This window comes from Gadus morhua, chromosome 2 (assembly GCF_902167405.1).
Source record: "Gadus morhua chromosome 2, gadMor3.0, whole genome shotgun sequence".
Taxonomy (NCBI): domain Eukaryota; kingdom Metazoa; phylum Chordata; class Actinopteri; order Gadiformes; family Gadidae; genus Gadus; species Gadus morhua.
Genome location: NC_044049.1, coordinates 26,376,197 through 26,402,916, shown reverse-complemented (window position 1 = coordinate 26,402,916; position 26,720 = coordinate 26,376,197). Strand labels below are relative to the sequence as shown.

The 26,720-nt window shown below is 42.4% G+C and overlaps 1 protein-coding gene across 5 annotated transcripts in view; it reads left to right on the top strand.

Moving 5' to 3' along the window:
* cpt1a2b (carnitine palmitoyltransferase 1A2b) overlaps nucleotides 1-26,720 on the top strand; it is a 60,736-nt gene that overhangs the window by 30,063 nt on the left and 3,953 nt on the right. For 2 of the 5 annotated variants that reach the window (XR_003979355.1, XR_003979357.1), the window contains exons 19-27: nucleotides 13,988-15,747; nucleotides 16,285-16,370; nucleotides 16,998-17,066; nucleotides 17,243-17,308; nucleotides 19,377-19,454; nucleotides 22,965-23,087; nucleotides 23,248-23,356; nucleotides 23,794-23,808; nucleotides 25,683-25,721. Coding sequence is in view for 1 of the 5 variants with exons in the window: in XM_030376879.1 (XP_030232739.1) it covers nucleotides 13,988-14,116 (129 nt within the window). In the remaining 4 variants the exon portion in view is untranslated. Of the gene's footprint in view, nucleotides 1-13,987; nucleotides 16,259-16,284; nucleotides 16,371-16,997; nucleotides 17,067-17,242; nucleotides 17,309-19,376; nucleotides 19,455-22,964; nucleotides 23,088-23,247; nucleotides 23,357-23,793; nucleotides 23,809-25,682; nucleotides 25,722-26,720 lie in introns of those variants that run through there. The other 3 variants (XR_003979358.1, XR_003979356.1, XM_030376879.1) reach the window with 3 other exon arrangements.

Here is a 26,720-nt window from a genome sequence, read left to right as displayed (position 1 = left end):
CGAGATGATGTGAAACAAGATAACTCGCTGAGAAGACGAGAACGGAACGGATCGTAGTCGTCTTGTTCGATTGATTGGCGGCAGTAGGAGGTACTCAGGAGGTAGAGCAGGTTGGCTGGTAACCTGAAGGTCGCTGGTTCGATCCCCGGCTCCTCCTAGCTGAGGTCGAGGTGTCCCTGAGCGAGACGCCTCACCCTGACTGCTCCCGACGGGCTGGCTGTCTCCTTGCATGGCTGACTCCGCCGTCGGTGTGTGTGAATGTGTGAATGAATGGTGAATGTGAGGCAATATTGTAAAGTTTTTTTGGGTGGCCAATGATTAAAAAAGCGCTTTATAATGCAGTCCGTTTACGTTTACTGATCGTAAATGTCTTGTGACTGGTCTTAAAAAAGTATTTTATAGAACCACTAATGCAAACTGTGCAACTTGGTTAGAGTTGATCGCAGCAAACCGATCGTGGGGTGTTCCGTCTCCTCTCGTCAAAAAATAGCTTTTTCTTCATTCCCTAGTACTTTTTTTTTGCCATTGTGGAGATGAAATGGGTCTTAAAGTGCATTCATAATGGTCTTCAAAAGTCTTAAATTGAACTTGTCTAAACCTGCAGAAACCCCGGATTAGGAGGCAAAAAGGGGGGATGACAAGACTAACGGAATTCATCGTGGATTAAATAATTGTTTACGACACACGGTCTAGTAGGGATACTAGCCTTCCCCACCTAACTCCCACCTTATTCTTCATGTTTAACCTCTGTTTTTCTTTTATTCCTAGTCTCTCTTACATAGTTTTGATAGGGCAATATGTATAGCGTCTTAGAGTACCATATTAAGCGCTATATACATTTATTTTATTATTATTATTATATCACTAAATATAGATGTGTGAAGTTGAACCCCTGCCAGCATAACATAATTTATGTTCTATTGTTGCTCTGGTGAGTAACCACATCCTGCCTACCATACGTGCGCTGTGTATCAGACACTGAAACACAGCGCTACGATAGGAAGTGACCAGCAAGCTAGGGCTGTTACATAAACCATGGTCCCACCCATCCAATGGCTCTATGATGCCATCAATTCCTTTCTCGCTCTTTCGCTTTCATCTCTTTATTTTCAAATGCTTTTCGACGTCTGTGTGGGCATGTTTAGCCCACACAGAATGTGTGTGTATATGTGTATAGCCTATATATTATATTGTCACTAATGCTCACTTAAATGTTTTTAAGCTCACCATGTCCGGCATCCAGAATTAAAAACATTTATTAAAAACTATGCTACTTTTTGCCAAGCGGAGCCAGACAGTCCTGTGTACGTATGCAAATTAGCCATGTTCGCCAAACAGAAGAAAGACGTAGGGCCCTATCTTGCATCCGGCGCAAATGACTTAATCACTGGCGCATGGGTCGTTGCTAGTTTGCAACTGGCGCAGAGTGTTATTTTCCCTCCTGCGCCGCGCGTCGGTAAATTAGGGAATGATCTTGCGCCCCAAGGGGCGGCTCGGCGAAAGGAGGAGGCGTGTTCTGGCGCAATCGTTCCCTGGTGCTATCTTGCCGTTTCAGAAACCACTTGCGCCACAAACAAGGAAGTACCTGGTTTAAAGTCAGTGGCGCGTTGTTCAGATGCTATTTTAAGGGCGCATGCATATATTTTTGCCTATGCACCTCGCGCATACACTTTGCTTCCCTCATCTACCTAGCCACACATTCTCGGTAAATTATTTGGGAAAGAACAGCTGATACAACGGTAATAAGTTGTACTTTTTAATCAATGCATCTGCAAACAGCCTACAGCAAAAAAATATTTTCTGGACACAGACATCGTGTACATGCCCATAACTTTTAGGATTGATGAGTATTTGATCGTGAGAAATAATTGTTTTACCGCGAGTGAGTGTTAAAAAGAATGAATGAATGCGGGCGCGCGTGTGTGTTACGCAAACTAAACACGTAACGCATAATAGTCCATGGCAATGTATATTAACGGGGGGACACATGCATATTAGGAACAAGTCGATAACGATAATGCATACAATACTGATAAGAAACGATGTTTATTGCGTATATCATTAAATAGAACCACAGTTACTGCATATCATATGTTATATCATCTACGTTTTCTTTGCCAAAATTATTTGAGGACTTAGTATTTCTGATGTAGTGTAAGAATACATTATTCCCTGTGTGAATTAGGCCATATTATTTGGCCATAAACTGAGCCATTTGAAGTTTGGAATTCATGTGCATCTGTCCCATCGGAGACTGCAGACGCGCTGTCAAAATATCAACTCGTCAGATTCAAATGCGCTCATGGCTCTTAAAGGGGATGGGAGCTGGCACTCTCATTGGTTTATTGCTCGTTACGCCCAAACCACACCTACGGGTAATGAGGCTACTTCAGACCAACCCTTTTTAGATATGCGCCGGGCGCAAGTCATTTTTCGCGCCGGTAAACTAGCGACATCCCCGTAGAACCGCCCACAAAGCTACTTGTGCTTGGCGCTTCTCACTTGCGTTTCAGACCGTTAAAATAGTTTCAGACCATACTATAAACGGCTAGCAAGCGAAAGCTAAAACAGAGTATCACTCACACACTTTGGGTCTATACTAACTTAAGGTAAGAGGCTATCTTTTAAATCTTTGCAGTGACTGAGGCCCCGTCCACACGAAGCCGATTTCATGGCGAAACCGCAAAGGTCTTGTACGGTTCGGCCTTCCGTCCACACGAAGCCGGCGAATCCGCTGACCGAAACCGTAAACTTCTGAAACCACCCTCGGAGGTGGTTTCAAATCTCCCCGGTTTCGTTTTGGATTCGTGTGGACGCCTGAAACCGACTGAAACCGTAAACCATGACGTCATCGCCCCACCCCTCGACCCTCTAGCCAATGACTGTTAAGCCCGCGGAGTCTCAGAACTCACAACAACAAGGATTTCTGTAGCAGAAGCAGCGCCCCTTATGGGCCTGGAATGTGTACTACAGCGTTTCTACAGATCTACCCGGTTTCGCTTGACTCCGTCTTTACAGAGATACTGCGAAACCGGATAGATCGAAACCGTAACGGTTTCGCTTGTTTCGGCTTCGTGTGGACGGGGCCTGAATTGTGATGATAGAACTGGGACCTAGGGTGCACTGTGCATAAGATGTGTGCGACTGTGTGCATGCATGTCCTTTCCGGCTTCGGCATACCGCATGGTTATGAAAGCGTTGTGGTTGGTTGTGGTCCGACTGTGTTCGTGCATGTCCTTTCCGGCTTTGTGCATACTGCATGGTTATGATTATGAATGCGTTGTGGTTGGTTGTGGTCTTAGTGTAGCAGCCTAGCCTTGCAAGTTGGAATAGGCCTAATTGTTTGAGAGAGAGAGAGAGAGAGAGAGAGAGAGAGAGAGAGAGAGAGAGAGACTGACTGCGCGTGCCTGCCGGCCGCGGTGATGTTTGACCTGTTATGTTAAATGTTATCAGCATCCGCCGTGGTTGGACGAATGTGCTTTGTGTATTTGTTCAATGATGTATCTGTCTGATCGTATTTGCTGTAGATGGATGGTTAAATAATGTCACACGATCGGTCATACTGCAGGCTTTCATTCACAAGTGCACTGATTGCGTGCCAGTCTCCGATAGGCTATACCTGGCATTTATTCAGTTGTTGAAATGCTCTTCTAAGTGCGCCATATTGGTGCTAATTATTGTTGTGTTTGCATTGTAATGCACAACTTTGCCTCCCCTTGTTATAAAACATTGTGCATCCAAACAACTTTGGCCAATACAGCCTCCTATGTCAGAACTGACATAGGACACAGGAAGCTGCATTAGCTAAAGTGTTGCTTTACGAATAGGCTACTACAGCATATCGGATTATCAACCATTGTTGCGTGCGAATATTGACGGGTATTTACGGGTGTTTTCTGCTGGAAAACAGCCCAAATCTCACCAAGTTTCAAAGCTGACAACCCTTGTATGGTCTCTAACTATAGACTTATAGCCATACTCCCAACAATATCTAAGATGCTTGAAAAAACCTTATCCAACCAATTAAGCTTCTATCTTGAAAGCAACAACAGGCTAAGTGACTGCCAACGTGACTTCCGTGCAAAGCGGTCCACCACGTCAGCTTTACTGCTCTTCACTGAGGAAATTCGAAACTCTTTAAATAGAAGACACACCACTGGAGCAATTTTCATTGATTTTCGTAAACCGTTTGACACAGTCGACCACCTGATTTTATTATCCAAACTTCACCCTTTTTACCTATCACCCTCTGTTTCAGATATGATTTCCTCTTATTTAACAGACAGATCACAAGTTGTCAAAATTGACCATGCAACATCTCAGCCCTTAGGGTGTGACATGGGTGTTCCACAAGGAAGTATCCTTGGGCCTTTGCTTTTTATTTTATACATTAATGATCTCCCACAAGTGTGTAACTACTCTAAATGCCTAATGTATGCTGATGACATTTTGCTCTTTCTGTCCGACTCTAACCCTGATACCATAAACTCCAAACTGTCATCTGATCTTCAATCTTTGCATAAGTGGTTAAATGACAATTACTTAACCATTAATGTTACAAAAACTAAATGCATGTACTTCCACTCATCCAGAAAGCATCTGTCCTTTACCAGTCCCATCATCTTGTCAAATCAAAGTCTTGTCATCGCCTAAACACATAAGTATCTGGGTGTGTTACTCTTGACTCACACCTCACTTACCGTGAACACACCTCCAAGTTAAACTAACAAGATTAGACCATACCTATCCTCTACTGTTTCCAAAACATACCTGCATGCGATTGTCTTCTCAACCATTTCCTACTGTTTACCAATATGGTCTCTCAGCACCAAGGAAGTTACTGAATCCGTCGCACGACTATACAACCGAGCTTTAAAGATCCACAGCAATCTTCCAAAATGGACACACCACTGCACTGTACTCACTCAATCACACGCTCTGTCCTTTCAAAATGTTATTTACAGTCATGCTATCACATTTTATTTTCAACTCCAACACAGCACCTCACAAACACTCATCTCCCTCTTACCAACACATAACATGCCCCAAGTGCGAGTCACTAGATCTGTCTCCATGGCCCTTCACCCAGTGCCCGCATACAATAACGGCTTCAAATTCAAATTCAAAAAAACGTTATTTGTCCCCAGGGGGCAATTGAGTGGCTTTGGCAAGAGGTCCTTCACCCATACTTTCACCAAAGTCTGGAATGGCATTCCCCATCACATTAGAGCATTACAATCCATCACACAGTTCAAAAAAGCTTATAAACTGTTACTCCTCAACACATACACTTGCAAACACTGACTTATATAGATCACTGTCTGTGCTCAGTCTGCTGTCTATATTATATGATTGTCCTACTGATGTCTGACGTGCTATGTCCCTGTTATGTGTTGTGTGTAAATGTGACGGGTTTTAAATTGTAACTTTTGTTGAGAGTTCTTCAAGGAAAGGGTTCAAATCCGGGACAGCTCTTAACAGTTACTTTATTTGGTAAAGTATGCATGTTTCGGTATGGTGACTATGGAGCAAAAGGAGAGGAAGCGTGTATGAACACGTGTGAGAGATATAACTTTAGCTACTTCGAGTCACGGGCAAAGGCCCATGACTCTCCGCGGGGTTGGGTGAAAATCTCTGGGGCTGTTTCCTTCGAATCACCCGCTAGAGCACGTCAAGTGGGCGTGTCCTATGTAGTGGGCGTGGCCCGGGGTGACGTAATGGCTTCGGCTTCTTCACCTAACTAAAGGTGATGTCTTCTGTGGTGGAGTAGCCTTCAATAAGGTCTTGCTCCCCTTGTGGCTATGTATAGTATTTACGGCTTATATGTTTGGTCCTGCTTCATAGGGTCTATGTGTGGGTTGCTTAGGTTCTTAAAATACGTAACACTTTGTTACTTTTAATACTTTCCTGTATAATAAATAAAAAGAAAGAAAGAAAGTCCCATATGAGACAGGATCCCCCGGGACCTGGGGATCAGCAGCCCATTTGGAAGAAATGAACCCTACATGCTTGGCTCTGGCATGAGCATAAACTGGAGAGGCCACACGCAGGGTAAAGGAATAACAATTATTTATTAAATAAGATTTAACAGAGACTAAGGTAAAGGTAATGGGATGTGGTGTAAGTCAGTGATATGCGATGTAACCAAAAGTGTGGTGTGAGATCAGTCATGGGAACAACCAAACAAAAGCCTAACGCCAGAGGAGGAGAGGAGAGCCCTGGGTGTCGGCACGGCAGGCCTTTTCTACCCTCGCCCATCAGCAGGGTCATTGCTCACACCTGAGACCTGCACACAAGAAAGAGCGGTGACAGAACAGGCAAGCAGCACAAAAGGGCGGAGCCTCGAGAGAACCGCCTGGATCGTTACATTAAGCTATGATTTATTATTAGGCCCATCTATCATATAGATACTTTAATGGTGGAAAGCAGCTGATCGCCTCTCCCCTATAAGTTGGGTTTGACATGGCGCCAGGGAGTAGGTTCACTCTGTTCCTATCTTGTGTGCTTTTTGAAAAATATGCCAACATGCACACACTTAGGGCCGTTACAGGGTCAACGCATCGCTACGCATACGCGTCCAGAAGGCTACGCTTCGGCCGCCATTATGCGGCGACGCGTCGTCCCAATTTTTGATACGCGACGCGCCGATCAATGCAATACTATGCGTTGTCGGTGGGGGGCGATACTGCAAATATTGTACATTATTTCAACTATAGGTTATATTTACAGAAGAATTTTGAATAAAATGGCGGGCGAAGGGGAAAAATTGTGCGCCCAAATACGATTATATAAGCATTTATATGATACTTCTTCACTATTACATTCCAACAAGATTGCTTTGGAAGCTTGTTTCTGTGTTTTTCTTTCTTTGTGTCTGTTATTTTACTTTTTTTTATGTGTGTGTGTCTTGCGCACTTGGGTATATGGGTTCTGAGCCACTTCAATCTCCTTTTTATTTTATTTTTCATTATTATCATTATTATTATTCTCTCCTATTTCTTACTTTTGTAAATCAAATTTTGTTGAATAAAAATAAAGTTGTCCTCCGAAGAGGGGGGGTGGTGGTGGGATATAAAAAAAAAAAAAGATTGCTTTGGGAGGTTGCAGGTGCAATGGGGAAAATCAGTTGTGAAAGTGAAAACAGACTGGAAAGCTGTCTTCCGTAGGCATTCTGATCGGAATGTCACCCGCAATGTCACCCGCGAAAACACCGGTGACTCTGCTGCCACCCGTGGCGTGAGTGGTGTATTGCATGTCATGCATTGCCCCAAAACGTTTACGTATGCTGTGTAGACTATGAAAGGAAGCGCGTCACTCGCGTCGCTTACGCGTGTCGCTTGCGTTGACTATGTAACGGCCCTTACACCATCGATCTGTATGCATAGGGATCAACGTATGTTCAAAGGTGAAGCTGTGACCTGGAAAAACATGTTATGCAAATCAACATTTTATGTAAGTCTGACTTTATATGATTGGGTATATAAGGAGCAGGACGAGAATCATTCTGGAGTGTCAACACCTCTCTCAGCTTTGTTGTTTCTCGTTTGCGGGTAACAATAAATTCTCCATCAATACTTGATCCGGACTCCCCGATTCCTCATGCTCTCTTAGTTAGTTGGAGTGATAGAACTGGTTATTTTCTACCACACCCACAGCCCTGGAGCAGAATGCGGCTCCATAGATGTATTGATGTTTCTGGATCACCCCAGCAACATCATCATATCTCACGATAATGGACAGCTGCGCACAACATGAAATTACGGTAGTCTCATCAACCTGCCTCGAGAAAAACGGTGCTTTGACTATTTCGCGTTTGATCTCCTCTTGAATGACAGCTGAAACAGATTCAATTAAAAAAAACAGTAGATGACTCAAATGGGAAGACAAGACCTCGTCATAACGGGCGAACACATCAGCAGGCTCTCCGTAGTTGCCTTTATTGGCAGAATCTGCACTTTCATCATGCCCTCTAAAAGCAAGCTCCGGGCGACCCAAAAGCGTGGTTGTATCAATCAACCTTCGCAGAACTTCACGGTTCTTCCTCACGTTCTCATCGTGCTGTGTTAGCTGGATTCAAACACCTTCATTGATTTTTGCATCGATTCTCACTCTGCCCAAGAGACTTAACTGGCCAGCAGCCCAGATATGATCCTTTGATTTCCCGTGAATTTTAATCGATCGACTAAGATTTCTCAAATCATAAAATCCGTCTCTGGCAAACGTTGAACAGCCATCACCCACAGCAGCTGTCTTAAACATGACACAGGGACGACAGTAAAGGCGGTTCTTCAGTAACCTTCCCGTTAGCCAGTTGACCTTGTCATACATGGAGCAATTGAAATTTCTCCTTACCGCACCAACGAGCTGTGTTATTTTCACAGGAGGTTTTGGTCTGCCGTCTGCTTTTAATCGTAATTTGTCCTCAAATGAAAATGACTGAAAATAATCCTGTAAGATGCAGTCAACGATGTTCATCCCCCCATCATCACCGTTAGTCCGATCCATCTTGCTAGCGACTACTAGCAAAAAAACCTAACCCTAAACAACACTAACTAACTAACAAAATCCTCACCTACACAGAAAAAAAAAAGGTGTATCTTATTCTTATTAAATTAATGTTCAACAAATTACGTATGTGTTCATCAGTCTCTGTCAAGGTCGGTTCACGATAGCTGCCCAATGAAGGCGGTGACTGGCCAGAGTGTTGTGTCAATCATATTCAAGTGACGGAAGTGCAGAATTCTACCCTATCGGTCCCTGCTTCACAGGTGGGACTTATCTGCCATAAGTATCTATTGAAACTAGAGCTGTCAGTTAAACGCGTTATTAACGGCGTTAACGCAAACCAAATTTAACGGCGTTAAAAAAATTTAGCGCGATTAACGCAATTATTTTATAAAAATAAAAAAAAACTTTTTTTTTTTTTTTTTTTCTTTGGCTCAAAACAAAGAAGCAGTAGCCTGACTGCTATGTTCAAATGACATTTGTTCAAAGCAGTCGTTTAATTGCACTATAGGCTCTTTTTTTGTATCGTCCTGTTTTGATCAGTATATGCCAATGTTGTTCTCAATAAAAAATCATTTGCACAAGGCAAGCCGATGCAATTCACCATGTTGATAAGAGAATTAAAATGAGAAGAATTATGGGACAAAAAAATCAAGGGATATTTAGCATAGAAAAATAATTTGCGATTAATCGTGAGTTAACTATGACATCAATGCGATTAATCACGATTAAATATTTTAATCGCTTGAAACGTAAAAATACCACGGGCCGCCTGGGGTTCACTCGATTTACATTGAAGTCAATGGGAATAGTGGTGAAGCAAAGGAAAGTCTGATTCACTGTAATTATCTGTTCCACCATGGGTGGCGCTGTTGTCACTCTCAGAATTGATTTCAGGAAAACAGCTTGTTTTAGTGACTGTATTTCTGTTTCAAATAGGGATGGGAATTGATAAGAATATCACGATTCCGATTCATCGATCCGATTCCTTATCAGTTCTCTTATCGATTCTCATTGGGTGAGAAAATAAGTACAAATGTGTTTGTTTGTATTAAATCTCTTTAATATCTGATCAGAAGTGCGTCTAGTATTAGGAAATTGGTCATTTTCAAATCAATTGGCCTAGACAAAAAAATACATGTTTGGCTTTTTAAGCCCAAATGACATCATTATAAAACTAAAAACACAGACTGAAAACAGTCAAGTAAGAGCTTGTGCCTTTTGGAATACTAACAGTGCTCATTTGCATTCAACTTGTAACAAAATTCAACTGAGATAAACAAAATGAAGTACCGTATTGGTCCGAATATAAGACGACCCTGATTATAAGATGACCCCGTTTTTCAACACAAACATTTAGAATAAAAGATTTGCAGAACAAAGAACCTCATTTTATTTTAAAATAACAACATTAAAAACACAGTGAATTAAACACTTGTTATATTAATGACAATAATAAAAATGACGGTAAAGGCCACGGCACTTTCAAAGCAAAATATGTACGGTATAATTCAAAATTCACTTTTGAGCCACTGGTCTCTAAATGGTCATCCTGTCTTCCATCTTTAAACACCGGTAACGGGCTGGTTGTTAAGGACGCTGGACTACTTCTTCCCGGAACCAATTTTTGGCGCCACCTGGGGCCACGAATGTGTATTGACATTTAAAGGGAGAGGCGAAGAAGAGAAGCTGCGCTCTGAATACTAAACCCCGAATATAAGACAACCTGACTTTTTCGGACCTATTTCGAGGGGAAAAAAGGCTGTCTTATATTCGGACCAATACGGTATTGATTAGACAGAGATTTATTAGATGGGCCTACCTAATAAACCGTTGGAACACACAAGACCGGAAACCATAGCAACGCCGGTAAACAAACCCCGAGAAGCCCAATCCCTATGAGAGCTCCCCACGCTACGGCCATCCGGAGGCGCACAGAGCTGTTGGCCGTGATATTATAATTATATTATATTATATACTATTATATATAGAGCTCCGGGAGTCGCAAACGGCAACAATCACTTTCTCCTCCATGCTGCAGTTCACCCCGGACTGCACTGCACTGAGTTTGACGGTTCAACGCTGATTGGCTGTTACGTTACACATGTCACTCATTTGTCAAAAATTCACGTCAAAGTTGAAATAGTTCAACTCAAGCGAATTTGTCGCGGCACAAATCCTCGCCTGTGCACTAACCTATAAATCCCTTGTACCACACAGAACAAGGGAGACAACAAGTCTGACTGGACATCACATTAAAACTAGACATGTGCGTTGTTACCAGTGTGAGAATACAATAAATAGCCAAGACGAAGTGCTAATGCATTTAAATACCCTGAGATGGGTTGTTTAAATTCTCTCTCTCTCTCTCTCTCTCTCTCTCTCTCTCTCTCTCTCTCTCTCTCTCTCTCTCTCTCTCTCTCTCTCTCTCTCTCTCTCTCTCTCTCTCTCTCTCTCTCTCTCTCTCTCTCTCTCTCTCTCTCTCTCTCTCTCTCTCTCTCTCTCTCTCTCTCTCTCTCTCTGGCTAGGCTGCCACACTAAGACCACAACGCATTCATAACGTACGCACACAGTCACACCACAACGCTTTCATAGTCATGCGGTATGCCGGAAAGGACATGCATGCACACAGTCGCACACACATCTTATGCACAGTGCACCCTAGGTGCACTGTGCACTCGCCTGTGCACTAACCTATAAATCCCTACATGGTTTAGGCCCAAAATATTTAACTGATATGCTTCCACTACATAAGCCTTCTAGAACACTAAGATCTTCTGAGACCAATCTGTTAATTATCCCCAGAGTAAACACGAAACATGGGAAAGCAGGATTTAGTTACTATGCAACAAATAGCTGGAATAAACTCCCTGAGGATTTAAGACTTGCCCCAACTCTGAGCACCTTTAAAACAAGATTGAAGACTTTTATGCTTGCGTTAGCTTTCTGCTAAATCTTAAATACTTTACCTTTATTTTACTAAAATGCCTTTTAACTTTCTATTTTTACCAGAAAAATACATGATCTGATACCAGAGAGAAAGGCCTTTGGTCTGGGCTAGAGTCCTAGAAGCTGGGTTAGAGTCCTAGAATATTGTCCTTTAGGTCGGGTTGTAGTCCCGACTTGGGTTCCAGAGAGACTGTTGATCTGATCTTAAATACATTGCACTTTCAATTTTACTTGCTAAAAAGCCTTTTTAACTTTCAATTTAATTTTCTCTTAAATACATTGCACTTTCTTAAATCAATTTTACTTACTAAAAAGCCTTTTTAACTTTCAATTTAATTCTCTATTTTTACCAGAAAGATACATGATCTGATACCAGAGAGAAAGGATAAGGGTTACTAGAATCCGGGTTGGAGTCCCAGAGAAAGTACCAAGTTCCTTTTAGGTCGGGTCGAGTCCCGACGCGGATACCAGAGAGACTGTTGATCTGATCTTAAATACATTGCACTTTCTATTTTACTCATTTCTTTGCATACGTTTTCTTTTACTTATCTATTATTTTATTTTATTGTATAACAGTGTTTATATGTGAAGCACTTTGAGTCTGCCTTGTGTATGAAAAGTGCTGTATAAATAAAGTTGCCTTGCCTTGCCTTGCCTTGCCTTGCCTTGCCTTGCTTTGCACGGCGAAAGTGTGGCGCGACAAATCAAAACTTGTCGCCGGTTTTCTCTCGCGAAAAAATCGCCCGATACGCGTCTCTACATTCACTTTGTATGGGATCTTGTCTCCCCGTTTGGTGTGAACGCACGATGCGCTCCTTCCTCGGCGGCGCTGTCACGTTAAAATTGTACCGGGGGCGACAATTGTACCGGCCTACGTCATCAGTTGTTGACAACTTGACAACTGATTTGATTGGGTTGTCCGTTGCCGGGCAGGTTTCAAAAAACATTCGGCTCATGTTTCCAAAGACGAAATAACATAATACAGATAACGGATCGCTAGATAACACTTGTTTTTACTTTATATTTGTATTGTATTGAATTGTTTAATCGAATTTAGCTAGTAAACTGAGTGTTTAAAGCAGGTTTCAAAAACCTGTCTTGTCACGCTCAATGAAGGAGTGCAATGAACGAGCATGAAAGTTCGCGAATGTTCAAGAACCTTCCTACGTCATTCGACGCGATCGCCCGTTGCCAGGCAACAGACGATCGCATTGTCTGTTGCCAGGCAACTGATGACGTAGGCCGGTAAAATTTTCGCCCCCGGTACAATTTTAACGTGACAGCGCCATGTTTGCTGCGTTCTGAACCAAAACAAAGCAGAGTGTGTGTGACGTCAGGACGCATTTGCCGCGACCGAAACCGATAAGCGGAATCGTTAAGCAGGCTTGCTAATGATTCCAAGGAATCGGTTGACTCGGCAACGGTTCTGAACAAGAACCGGTTCTCGATTCCCATCCCTAGTTTCAAAGCTGAAAATGGGATTATTCTACGATTTTTATTATTATTATTATTTTTATTTTTTTGGTGAAGCACTGCTTCACCTGTAGTCTTATAGAAGCCTCCACTGGTACAGACTCATATGATACACTCCGGGCATTCGTAAACCACGCCTCAAATATGTGAAAATGAATGCACGGTTCCCAGACCTCTTCTCAGTGTAATCACTCTTTGTGTCTTTCTATCTCTATATCTCTATCTCATTATGTCTCTATTCAGCTATATTAATCTCTGGATCTCTCAATCTCTCTCTGATCTCTCGCTCTCTGGATCTCTCACGTCATCTCTTGATATCTGGATCCTTCTCTTTATATTCATCTATCCCTCTTTCTCTCCTTATGTCTCTATACATTCATATCTCTCTCTCGCTATATGTCTGTAGTTCCAGTCAAGTCATTATTATTGCCAAACAACGCAAATCGTTTGGAATTCATTCAGGTGATTCAGCTCACACAGGACAGTAAAATACCACACAGAACAAGGGAGACAACAAGTCTGACTGGACATCACATTAAAACTAGACATGTGCGTTGTTACCAGTGTGAGAATACAATAAATAGCCAAGACGAAGTGCTAATGCATTTAAATACCCTGAGATGGGTTGTTTAAATTCTCTCTCTCTCTCTCTCTCTCTCTCTCTCTCTCTCTCTCTCTCTCTCTCTCTCTCTCTCTCTCTCTCTCTCTCTCTCTCTCTCTCTCTCTCTCTCTCTCTCTCTCTCTCTCTCTCTCTCTCTCTCTCTCTCTCTCTCTCTCTCTCTCTCTCTCTCTCTCTCTCTCTCTCTCTCTCTCTCTCTCTCTCTCTCTCTCTCTCTCTCTCTCTCTCTCTCTCTGGCTAGGCTGCCACACTAAGACCACAACGCATTCATAACGTACGCACACAGTCACACCACAACGCTTTCATAGTCATGCGGTATGCCGGAAAGGACATGCATGCACACAGTCGCACACACATCTTATGCACAGTGCACCCTAGGTCCCAGTTCTATCATGTCTCTTTCTCTCGATCTCTTCTCATATGTCTCTCTCTCTCTCCTAGGACTCCCATCGGTTTGGGCAGCAGATAAGTCGGGCCTTTAAGGACATTTTGGCCCTCCTCTCGTCTCCCGATGGCAAGGCCGCCATGCCGGGGAGCCCCCCCCAGCCACACACCAAGAAGGCTCTCTGAGCTCGGACCACCGGCACTCCCGTTAGATCTTCTTGAACAAGACTGTACAAAATGGTGGAAAAAACCAACAGATGTCCTCTCGTACAACCACTCCACCTCTGGATGCTCATTGGGCCCCAGATCCATCTTACACTTGACCTGGATGTCCACCCAGTAAACTTAAAATGTGTTTTTAAAAAATGTTATTAAGTATATTTTGTTAAAGGGAAATAGGCATCCTTCATCCAGTTGGTTTTGCCTCTCAGTTGGATGTGGCCTAAAACGAACATGAACAGCAAGTCTCTATGAAGGCAAATTACCTTTTAATTAGTTTACAAAATAGTGAATCAACAAGCTTTTATTTTTTCATATATATATATATATATATATACGAATTGTTTATGGTTACAAAGGGACAGGACACTGGGATAGGAGCCACTTGGGTATGAGTTTTTCCTTATTTTTACCTTTTAAGTTACAGGGACGTATTTGCTAGTTATATCACAAGATCATCAAAAACGATCTAGGTGGGTACGGTGATGTATTAATGAAGCAATTAGTCCTGCTCCAAATAATGGAGTGTCTACTTCTGGTACGTAGAGTGTGAGTTCATACGAGTCGTTTCTATGATTTAGTATGCCTTTTTTTCAAATGGTCTTCAAAAGGAAGGAAAACAAGGTATCAAATGGCTTTGTTTCACACGGTCATCTAAAATCAATGTTTTATATTCTATAAATGATCAGGGCCTTCATCCTGTAGCTATCACCTTGGGGTTCGTTGTAAAAAAAAAATGTCTAACGTGGTGCATTCAAAGCATAGAGCAAGCTTCCCATCCATTTCTAAACCAGGGCTAGCCGGTTGATTAGGAGACCGCAACGTCCTTCGTGGCTGTTACCGTAGACTAGTGGGAAGTCTCCATTTGCTACGTGGGGACAGTGATGCATGTCTAACTTGTTTGATGATCTGAAGGACCTGTGTTTTAACGAGAACCATTTAACCATGTAACCTTCGTAGTCAGACTAATGGTAACGTCTGGTGTACCGAAGACTGCGGATACCGTAGAGCTTTTATTTTGGATAACTTTGTGATTGTTCACGTCTTGGTGTTGACCTGATTTAAAATGTTGACACAGATCTGGTATGAAGGCACATACTTGATACAGAAGCTCACAAAATACTGCCACCTATGTTTAGACACAAGTGGGTTTTCCTTGAGCGCTCCCTCTGTCTGACACATGGCTCTTGGCTCAGCCGCTCTCGCTGTTTTGCAAAGGAAGGATTTAATAAATAACGGGGGGTTTTTTTCAATCGTGTGTGCGCGCGCGCGTGTGTGTGTGTGTCCCCTGCAGGGAATTTGGTTCTGTTGAAGAAAGGGGTGGACTATGTCCATTGAAGAAACCTTGCTTGGCTAGTGTTAATGAAAAATCGTCTCATTGTGTTTAAGGCCGGTAATGATTAACTGCAATAACTGCTTAGTGCCTTTCATGGTGCGTTGGCTCATCAGTGTGCTCTGGATTTCTTCATGTAAGAGGACTCTTTCAATGCAATTGTTAATCAATGAAATTTCTTAATGGACAATTTTTTACCTTATTCGATTTCCCGTCTGTTGTTTGAGGTGTGCAGCGGATAGCCAGTTCATCTGATGCTTGAGAGGTTGTATATGTGTTTTATATCCTTGATAAAACGTTACACTCACAATCATTATCAATACGTTAGCCTATGTGTATAACTTGATTTCCTACTTTTCAATTATTATTTGCTTATAGGGCTGACAGCGCTGACTTTTTGTTAGCAGTTTTTGATACCCACTTTCATTTTCATGTCAGGGAGCGCAAACAAGATCAGGGAAAGAATCAGAGGAGGCTAAACAGAAGGACAAACCATCGAAATTGTAATAATAATATGCGATAAACCAAATCATTATTTTTCAAGCTACAAGTTTTAGGGTGGAAATATATTCTTTATTTTTTTTTGCTTCATTGGGCGTTATAGTCTCTCAATTAAATCTGTTTTTGTTTGATATTTAAGAAGGGTATTGTTTTATCATATTGACAAAACTCAAAAATAATCCTAAACCATTTAATCGAAACAAATGTATCCTAACCCGAACAGAATGAGCTAACTTATATATTTAAATGAAACAATAAAAAATACAAATATTCTCCATATTTGCTGGCTGGGATTGTGTAGGCGTGTCCCCAAGTTGAAAGTGAAACAATAAGGCAGAAGCCGCAAGAAGCCCTTGAATGCTGCCGGTATTTTTTGCCCTTGCCAAGGTAATTATTGTTCATTGAGTACAGTAGTTGTATTTTAACATTATGATCACCGTATCGTGGGTTTACTGGGTTATTTGTGTGTGAACGTGTTTGTGCGCGTGTATGTGTGGGCTCGGTTTGGAGGGGGGCATGGGTGCTTGGGGGGATATGTAACGTGTGCGATTGCTGATTCATGGTAGTTTGTCATGCAGTGTGAGAATACTTTCTCTGCTTTTTCACACACACACAGACAAACACACTCAGTTGCACTTCTTGGATGGCGTTTCCAGCGTGTCCTGCAGTTGTGAATGTAGACTTGTCATGCGTGATGTTTTACGGACGCTATTGCCTTAATGTTGCAGCGCACGTCCACGAAATAGTCAGCCTGTATTAAAATTGTCCGGTTAAGAACATAATGACTATGTTTAATAATTAATATGTGCCTGCATGATAATACGCCCCTGTACGCGTGTGTGCCCGTGTGCCCGTGTGCGTGTGTGTGTGTCTGCGAGAGAGCGAGCAAGCGATTGACTGATTCCACAAACATTTGGCTGGATTCTTCCCAGCCATATATCATAAAAAGATTGATTGATAGATAGATGAATGAATCTCTCACTCTCACTCTCTGCTCTCTCTCGCTCTCTCTAGAGTCCTTATGGTTTCCCAAGCAGCATGGTTCCACTGAGATTCATGTGCGACATTGCCCTTGGTCTCTTGGTAGGTCTCTTGTCCTGCGCTCCTAACCACAAATTAATTTAGCCCCGGTTTCAATTATTTCTAAAACTGTAAGTGTTGAAAGCTAATTTTGTAGGATGGTTGACGCTAAAAAGCCTAGTTCACTCTGAAGAACTTGAAAGGAACAACATTACCCCATCACTATCTTCTTTCTTCAGGTGTTCCTGTGCATAATAGGTCGGTCCCTCCAAGGCTGTGACGACTATTTGGATAACTCCACTAAGGTGAGGAGCTTGTGTCCCCCTGGCGTCTGAAACACATATGGGGGGTGTTCCGCTACGTTAGTTAATGCCAATCGTCGCAAAAATTAAATACAATACAAATATAAAGTAAAAACAAGTGTTATCTAGCGATCCGTTTTCTGTGTTATGTTATTTCGTCTTTGGCAACATGAGCGCAAATGTTTTTTGAAACCCGCTTTAAACACTCAGTTTACTAGCTAAATTTGATTAAACAATTAAATACAATACAAATATAAAGTAAAAACAAGCGCAAATGTTTTTTGAAACCTGCCCGGTAACGGACGACGCGATCATCTGCTGCCATGCAGGTTTGGAATGGATTACGTATGGATGACGCGCCCGGTACAAATCTGGCAGCTGTCGCACTAAATTTGTACCGGTGTCACGTTAAAATTGTACCGGGGGCGAAAATTGTACCGGCCTACGTCATCGTTTGTTTACATCCTGACAACCTGCCCGGCAACAGACGACGCGATGCAGAAAACATGTTTCCAAACGACGAAATAACATAATACAGATAGCGGATCGCTATCTGTATTATGATAGATAGCGATAACACTTGTTTTTACTTTATATTTGTATTGTATTTAATTGTTTAATCGAAACAATAAAAAAATTTGCCCGCGAAACGGGCGATCGCGTCAAATGACAAATGTTTTGCCCGCGAAACGGGCGATCGCGTCAAATGACGTAGGAGGGTTCTTGAAACATAATACAGATAACGGATCGCTAGATAACACTTGTTTTTACTTTATATTTGTATTGTATTGAATTGTTTAATCGAATTTAGCTACTAAACTGAGTTTTTTAAGCAGGTTTCATAGTCTAGAATGTTCAAGAACCTTCCTACGTGATTTGACGCGTCATTTGACGCGATCGCCCGTATCGCGGGCACATTTTTTTATTGTTTCGATTAAACAATTAAATACAATACAAATATAAAGTAAAAACAAGTGTTATCGCTATCTATCATAATACAGATAGCGATCCGCTATCTGTATTATGTTATTTCGTCGTTTGGAAACATGTTTTCTGCATCGCGTCGTCTGTTGCCGAGCAGGTTGTCAGGTTGTCAGGATGTAAACAAACGATGACGTAGGCCGGTACAATTTTCGCCCCGGTACAATTTTAACGTGACACCGGCTGCCAAATTTGTACCGGGCGCGTCATCCACACGTAATCCACTCCAAATCTGCCTGGCAACAGATGATCGCGAATGACGTGAACATTCGCGAACCTTCTATCTAGCGATCCGTTATCTGTATTGTGCTATTTCGTCCTTGACCTGCTTTAAACACTCAGTTTACTTGCTAAATCTGATTAAACAATTAAATACAATACAAATATAAAGTAAAAACAAGTGTTATCTGTAATGATATCAACATCAGTTATTAGTCACACGGAGCATGCGCAGTTGGATTGGCGCGCTGCATGTGGATGTCTGTTTCGGGTTAAGAATGTGACAAGGCGGGTTAATGTTACCTCATGGATGGGTCATGAATATAAAGCCCTTCTCTTCAAGATAAATCGTGTGTTTATTAAGGAACCCACAAGACATTACATTATCTAGCGATCCGTTAACTGTATTATGTTATTTCGTCTTTGGCAACATGAGCGCGAATGTTTTTTTAAACCTGCCCGGCAACGGACGACGCGATCATCTGCTGACAGGCAGGTTTGGAATGGATTACGTATGGATGACGCGCCCGGTACAAATTGAGTGTGACACAGCCGGTACAAATTTGGCATGACACAGCCTCTCAGTCTGTTCGACACGTTAGCTATATAATCAGAGTGTGATGTAGCATCAGAGCGAGGGAAAGACCCAGCGACAGATCGATATAGATGGAGCGATGGACCGGCCGATAGATATTTGACTATGTGAGGCACTTTGAGTCTGCCTCGTGTAAGAAAAGTGCTTTATAAATAAAGATGCCTTGCCTGGATACATTCGATTGGTACAGTAGATACACGGACAGACGGACCACTGAATCAATGTACCGATTCCCTCTGTTTCCTCAAACTGTGTCTTATCTGTTTTTTTCTCTAGTTTTTGAAAGCGAATTTCTCACCACACCAATACATCCGACTGGAAGGACTCTCCCTGAATCCGGCTAGAGGAACAATGGTGAAACACACCCGCCACACACCTTTACCCCTCCTTGGGCCCGGTCTCATGGTGTTCTGGCTGTGACCTTGACTTATGCAGCCGAAAATATCCTTCTGCTAAAACTTTTTGTCTCGATCGGCAGGATGACATCGTTTGCCTAGTGTTTGTCGTCCAAGTGTGGGTCTGATGGAGCAAAGAGTGTGTGATAACGAGATTATATCGCTACAATCTGCTGAAACTGAGCATTAGTCACGGTGCATGGGGAAGAGACTTGCTTGGCATTCCTCTAGCACCCTTCCAGTGGGTCGCAGGGACGCAAGAGTCTAGCTGCAGACATCCACCCACACGCACTTCCGCTGCAGACAGAAACCACCACCCACACGCCGGAAATTGGATAATAAAAAATAAAGATCGGAAAAAAAAAAAAAAATCGGGCGTTACGTAATGTGTTTACATAAATGAACGAAATAAATTAAGTTATAAAATCGGATAAACGCTTCCGGTTTTGGACAGAAGACCTGACGCTCGCTGTTGACTTTAGGCTGGAGTTTATGGCTCTTCTCTTTCTGTAAATACACACACCTTATTCAGAATTCCCTCTGTGTTATACTGCAATCATCTCAATTTAATATTTGATAGGACACAAACTGATACTCTTATTGTAAAGCTGAAGGGCATCAGAGATTGAGGCTAATAATTATTTTAAATACTATGTATGAGTGGACAGGAATAGTTAGAACAATTCCCCTTTAGCTTCACCTTTTCTGACATATTTATATTAGGTCTAGCTATGTTACATTCTGTTGTCTTAATAACATAATTTATCATATGTTATTACTTATTAGCACTTTTGCATTCCTAAATTCTTACTCTGAACCATCATTCATTTAATATCTGGCTCTAATTGTCTATAATATTGTCTTACTTTGTGCTGCTGGACCACCTTATTTGCCCATATTTAAATACGACAAACTCAAGTCTGTGTTTTAACTTAGCTCTGTGTGTTACCAAAGTGAATAAGTAAAGTCATACAAAAAATCTATACATTGTAAACGTTATAACACTTTATTAAGAACACTCAACAGATAACTGAACTCAGAACCTCAACACACACACACACACACACACACACACACACACACACACACACACACACACACACACACACACACACACACACACACACACACACACACACACACACACACACACACACACAGCAATGTCACTGGCTGTCCACCCAGCGACCCAGAAACATGGCGTTGACCCGAAGATCCTCCTCAGCTGCCATGTTAAGGAAGACCTCCATGTCTTCCTGAAAATCAAATGTGAAGAGCAGGGGATACTTTTCTTCTTCATCAGTTGAAGAACGGATCCTTTCCAGGAGCTCCTGCTGTTCTTTTGCGTCCATATTCGGAAATGCAGCCTCGACCACCTTCCCCCTGAGCAAACCTGCATTGTGACGCAGCCAGGCAACTCCAGCCACAATGTTGTCTCAGATTCTAGCGATCCGTTTTCTGTATTATGTTATTTCGTCTTTGGCAAAATGAGCGCAAATGTTTTTTGAAACCCACTTTAAACACTCAGTTTACTAGCTAAATTTGATTAAACAATTAAATACAATACAAATATAAAGTAAAAACAAGTGTTATCTAGCGATCCCTTAACTGTATTATTTTATTTCGTCTTTGGCAACATGAGCGCGAATGTTTTTTGAAACCTGCCCGACAACGGACAACCCTTACGTAATCAGCTGTCCGTTGCCTGGCAACGGACAGCTGATGACGAGCCCGGGACAAATTTGGGCGCTGCGATGGGCGCTGGTCGTTCCTACAGTACAGTGCTATGGACTTTGCCGGCACATTTAAAGCTTCAGTAGTTGCATCATTTCGGACTATCATTACATATTTTATCTTATCGGTAAATTGCTAGAATTATACTCACTATATATACAACCTTAATATAACGCATTACAATAACCAATGGTTTGTGAAAACTGTCTAGTTCGCACCGCATTCACTTCCTGTTTTTAAGCCGTCGTCTAATTGTAAATTGAGGAATGTCTGTCTGTCTGTCTGTCTGTCTGTCTGTCTGTCTGTCTGTCTGTCTGTCTGTCTGTCTGTCTGTCTGTCTGTCTGTGCGTGTGTGTGCGCGTGCGAGCGCGTGCGAATGTGTGTGGTTCAGGGCTCTGTGGACAGACTTTGGCCCAATCTCATTCATTTGCTCTGTCTCAACCCTACATCTCAACCCTAACCCTCATTGCTCAATCTCATTGCTACCCCTCATTGCTACCCCTTAACGGTCCCCTACCAAATGGGACAACCCTACCCTGTGACGTCATCATGGCCTCCCCGTGCCCCCTAGCAGGCGCTCGCACGCGCTCGCACGCGCACACACACGCGCACACACACGCACAGACAGACAGACAGACAGACATCAATATAGTGAGTCCTTTCGGGACACACGTCACCATCCTGTAGTTAACTGTTTGTCTGTACGTCTGTCTAGCGAGCTGAGCTTCTGTCCATCCTGTAGTTAACTGTTTGTCTGTACGTCTGTCTAGCGAGCTGGGCTTCTGTCCATCCTGTAGTTAACTGTTTGTCTGTACGTCTGTCTAGCGAGCTGGGCTTCTGTCCATCCTGTAGTTAACTGTTTGTCTGTACGTCTGTCTAGCGAGCTGGGCTTCTGTCCATCCTGTAGTTAACTGTTTGTCTGTACGTCTGTCTAGCGAGCTGGGCTTCTGTCCATCCTGTAGTTAACTGTTTGTCTGTACGTCTGTCTAGCGAGCTGGGCTTCTGTCCATCCTGTAGTTAACTGTTTGTCTGTACGTCTGTCTAGCGAGCTGGGCCTCTTTCCATCCTGTAGTTAACTGTTTGTCTGTACGTCTGTCTAGCGAGCTGGGCTTCTGTCCATCCTGTAGTTAACTGTTTGTCTGTACGTCTGTCTAGCGAGCTGGGCTTCTGTCCATCCTGTAGTTAACTGTTTGTCTGTACGTCTGTCTAGCGAGCTGGGCTTCTGTCCATCCTGTAGTTAACTGTTTGTCTGTACGTCTGTCTAGCGAGCTGGGCCTCTTTCCATCCTGTAGTTAACTGTTTGTCTGTACGTCTGTCTAGCAAGCTGGGCTTCTGTCCATCCTGTAGTTTGGTGTATGGTGTAGTGCGGTGGTCTAGCGAACGGAGGGATGCACAGACGTGCACTCGATGGACCTGACGCCTGGCATGTGAACTGCGTGGAACCGACGGCATCGTCGACAGTGTTTTGCATGAATGCGTTGAAAGAGCGGCGTTCACTGAACGCGCTCATTTATTTCGTGAACGGAACGGAACTATCATTCCCACTCGTGATATTGAAGCCAATAGTGCATATGGATATTTGAAAGAGAGTACAGATTTGAACGATAAGAACCACCATTCTTTTTGGAGCGAGCGGTGGGCAGCAGTCCTCGGGAAAAGCTGCAACCATCGGCCCGTTCTGAACACGCCCCGTTTTGACGTCTGACCTAAAGGTTGTTCTCCCTTCTCCACGCAGAACCGCTCTGAAGTGGCGAACTGCACCACGCATCAGTGGTGCACCCAGTCCGGAAATATTTCATCACATCAATGCAATATATATAAAAGCTGTTTCAACCAATATATGAATCTCGCCCAAACGGTCAGCAAAAATCACTTTTTTATTGACCAAATCCATGTATTACATTGCCAATAAATGATATTTACAAATATTAATAGGAACACCAATATTTTTGATAAAGTTTCTTAAAGTTAATATTTTTGTATTTCTGTATTCCTCCTGTTTTCTTCTACTACCAAAGGGTTGCGATTCAGCTCACGAGCTATATCCCCAAAAGATGGAAATGGTCTCCATGCTTCAGCTGTATTGTATGGTGAACATTGTGAAAAACAGGACAGATTTTCCTTCCGGTAAGTAAAAGTGAGCAATCACACTTCAATCAAGTCACAAACGGTTAACCCTCACTTATAGTAACCCACACGTGGCGGGGCAAACCGCCAACAGCAAATGAGTAGACCCATAATTATGTAATGAGGCACACCTGTGTTTGTCTTCTGATGAGACCATCTGAGATAAGGGCCCGTCACAAATTCATTCATTGAATCGGTCGGTATTGCCGCTAGCGCTTATGATACTTTTTCGGTTAATGTGCGAAAAGTATTATATTCACGCCTGGAAATGTTCAAGTAACTGCTGTACGACTACTTCAAATTCATTAAAAAGGTCTTATGTGCTATGTTTTATATCAAAAGTTACCCTGATAAAGACCAAAGTACATTTTATGAACCTATTCTGATATGGTAAACATTTAATTTAATTTAATTTAATTGTCTTTCTGTTTATTCAGAGTGCAAGGAAGGAGGTGAGTGATCTATTATTTTCTTCAGATTTTCAGTGTGCGTATGTGCGTGCAAGTGTGTGTGTGTGTGTGTGTGTGTGTGTGTGTGTGTGTGTGTGTGTGTGTGTGTGTGTGTGTGTGTGTGTGTGTGTGTGTGTGTGTGTGTGTGTGTGTGTGTGTGTGTGTGTGTGGTCCAGTGGTCCACCCTCATGGGTTTATTGGTCACCGACGATGATAAGATATCAGTAACTTTCCTCGGTACCTAGTTCCTGGCGCTTTGGGTCTTGTGTTGTTGTGGCTTCAAGGGAAAGTCTGGTCAATAGTGGTATTTGACTGTAGTTTTTAGTGTTGTATTCGTGTAATTACATATGTGTATATATACTGTGCAAGAATCCTCTGCAAGTCTGCTTGTCTCCTGTGCAATGTGAAAGGTGTGTATAGTTGACACATTTTTTTGTGGATTTTGTGCCAATAGATCCTATTTTGAAATCCACGCATGTAAATAATACAATTATTTATGCATTTTAAGTTAAGATTTGTTAAGATTCGTTAACAGCAAATCATTTTCACATCTTGGAATATAGATCCACAAATACACATTAGCCGCGTTTACATGGCAGATCTATGCCGCATAGATTTCTATGCGGCATAGAAAATGGTCATGTATACGCCTCATTCGGAATACAATTATCTGTTCGGCATAGATTCTATGCCGAATAGAATAGGTGGTGTAGTCCGTTTTAAATCGCCATGTATACACTTATTCCGCATAGATTGGGGTTTAACTTAGAGCAGCCGCAGTAGTTCACTGAGCTCCGTCGGTACTTTTAAGCACACCGAACTTCACCGCTGTCAAGGAAAGTGGATTTATTGCCTGATTCACGTCTTTGTTATCACTCCGTAAAAGTAGTCCGGTAAGCGTGTCCGGTTGCTAAGCGACGGGACATGGGTGTTTATTAATGAGGTGTCCGCCCGCGTCCGAGATAACTGTAAATGAGTAGGCTACTACAAGTACTTTTGCAGGCTGAACGTTAAAATACTTCTTAACTTAGAGAGATGGCAGCTGCAGTAGTGCGCAATTGGACCTTCGAGGATTCCTGGTCACTAAATTCCCGTAAGACCACTCTCTCCCACCAGTCTTGGCTGCGGACTCGCATTCAAATTCCTCTTGTTTGCGGCGGAGCATAGGGTAAATATAAAGATCTGACGAGAAATTGACGTTGCTGCGCTGTCCTCCTCCTTCTTAATTGAAGGAGCAGGCAGAGAAAAGCTCTCTCCTGCTGTGCTTTCATTAAAATCAAATTTAAAGTCCCCGATAGTGATAAGACATCCATTATGTCGCCGCCGGTCCAGAGACGTGTCAGGTGTGCGCGAGAGACATAACGGACACTTTGTTACTGCCATGTATACAGTACATTCGGAACACATTTTAGGAACAGATCTATGCCGCATAGAAATCTATGCGGCATAGATCTGCCATGTAAACGCGGCTACTGTCGTGTCTTCCATCTGTGGAACTTTTGTTGTGGATCTGTTTTCACACATTTGTCGATCTCATCTTGTGGACACAGCTGTTGAGACAAAAATCTTTTGCATTATACATTTGCATTATCCAATCAGCCCTAGCCATTGAGAGAAATGCAACATCATCATGATGTTGAAGTGTGTGTGTGTGTGTGTGTGTGTGTGTGTGTGTGTGTGTGTGTGTGTGTGTGTGTGTGTGTGTGTGTGTGTGTGTGTGTGTGTGTGTGTGTGTGTGTGTGTGTGTGTGTGTGTGTGTATTTCGAGGTTTGAATATGTATATCTGTGTGTGTGCGTAATGTAATGTATTTTCTGTACGTTTTGATTTCCGCTGACATATCGACTCACTGCCATTTTTCTCTCTGACTCCTAATCAGAAAAGATCTATGTCTGCACGCTGAAACCTACAGAAAAAAGTAAGGCAACCAGTTCACCCTCTCTTCCTCACACATGTGTGATCAGGTGCTTAATATGAACTAAAAGTATCACATCCATGTGAATCAGTTCTCTCGAACCACCATCACACAATGATGAATGAAAACATTGCAAACACTAACGAATAACAACACAAAAAATATACACCATCAGAAAACCTATTCATGTTCAAATTAAATTATTATTAGATGCTCCTCTGCACATATATAGTGATATCAATTTATATATGAGAACCAATATATATGAGTGCCATGACAACCAATATAGAGTAGCTTGTTATGAATGTCAGTTTTGTCACATTGGCACTACGAGCTTTCTGATTCTGATAAATCTTCATCTATTTGATCTGGGGTCCTGCTTTCTGTTTTCTTTTCTTTTACTCGTTCACTATACCTTCTAGAATCTTCTCTCGCTCTCCGCTGTAGTCTGTACATGAGGCGTCCTCCCATTTTGTGGCTCACGGTTATTCAGTCCAGACTGGAATGTTGTACATAAAAGGGGTGTGCCCGGGTACACGTGTAACCGGTTAGTAAATTATACACCCCTAAACGAAAACCGTAAAAATAAAATGAAAATCACCGCGCCCTTGTTTCAATGGGAATCGGGACGGTCCATAATTTCAACATAAAGTTTACATATTTATAATTCGAAATTCGTCCCCGAAATTCGTCCCCCTCTATATACCACAGATACTTTAGGGTCTATAGCATATTACCGTTTTTTTCTGATTACAGTTTAATGTAACAGTAAGCTGACAGCATCCTAAATAACACCGCAACTGCAAATGAACCGCACGGAGATAACCATGGCAGTCAAACTAATGTTCTTTTTGCGATCATTCTAGTCGCGCATCCGCCTTGTTGATGAACAAATAATCCCCCTATAGCGCGACTGCGGTTCACTTTAAAAAAATAAATAAAAAGTCATTCGGGGAAAAAAAGGGGTCGTGTAACCGTTCACACTACTACTGAATGCTTCCC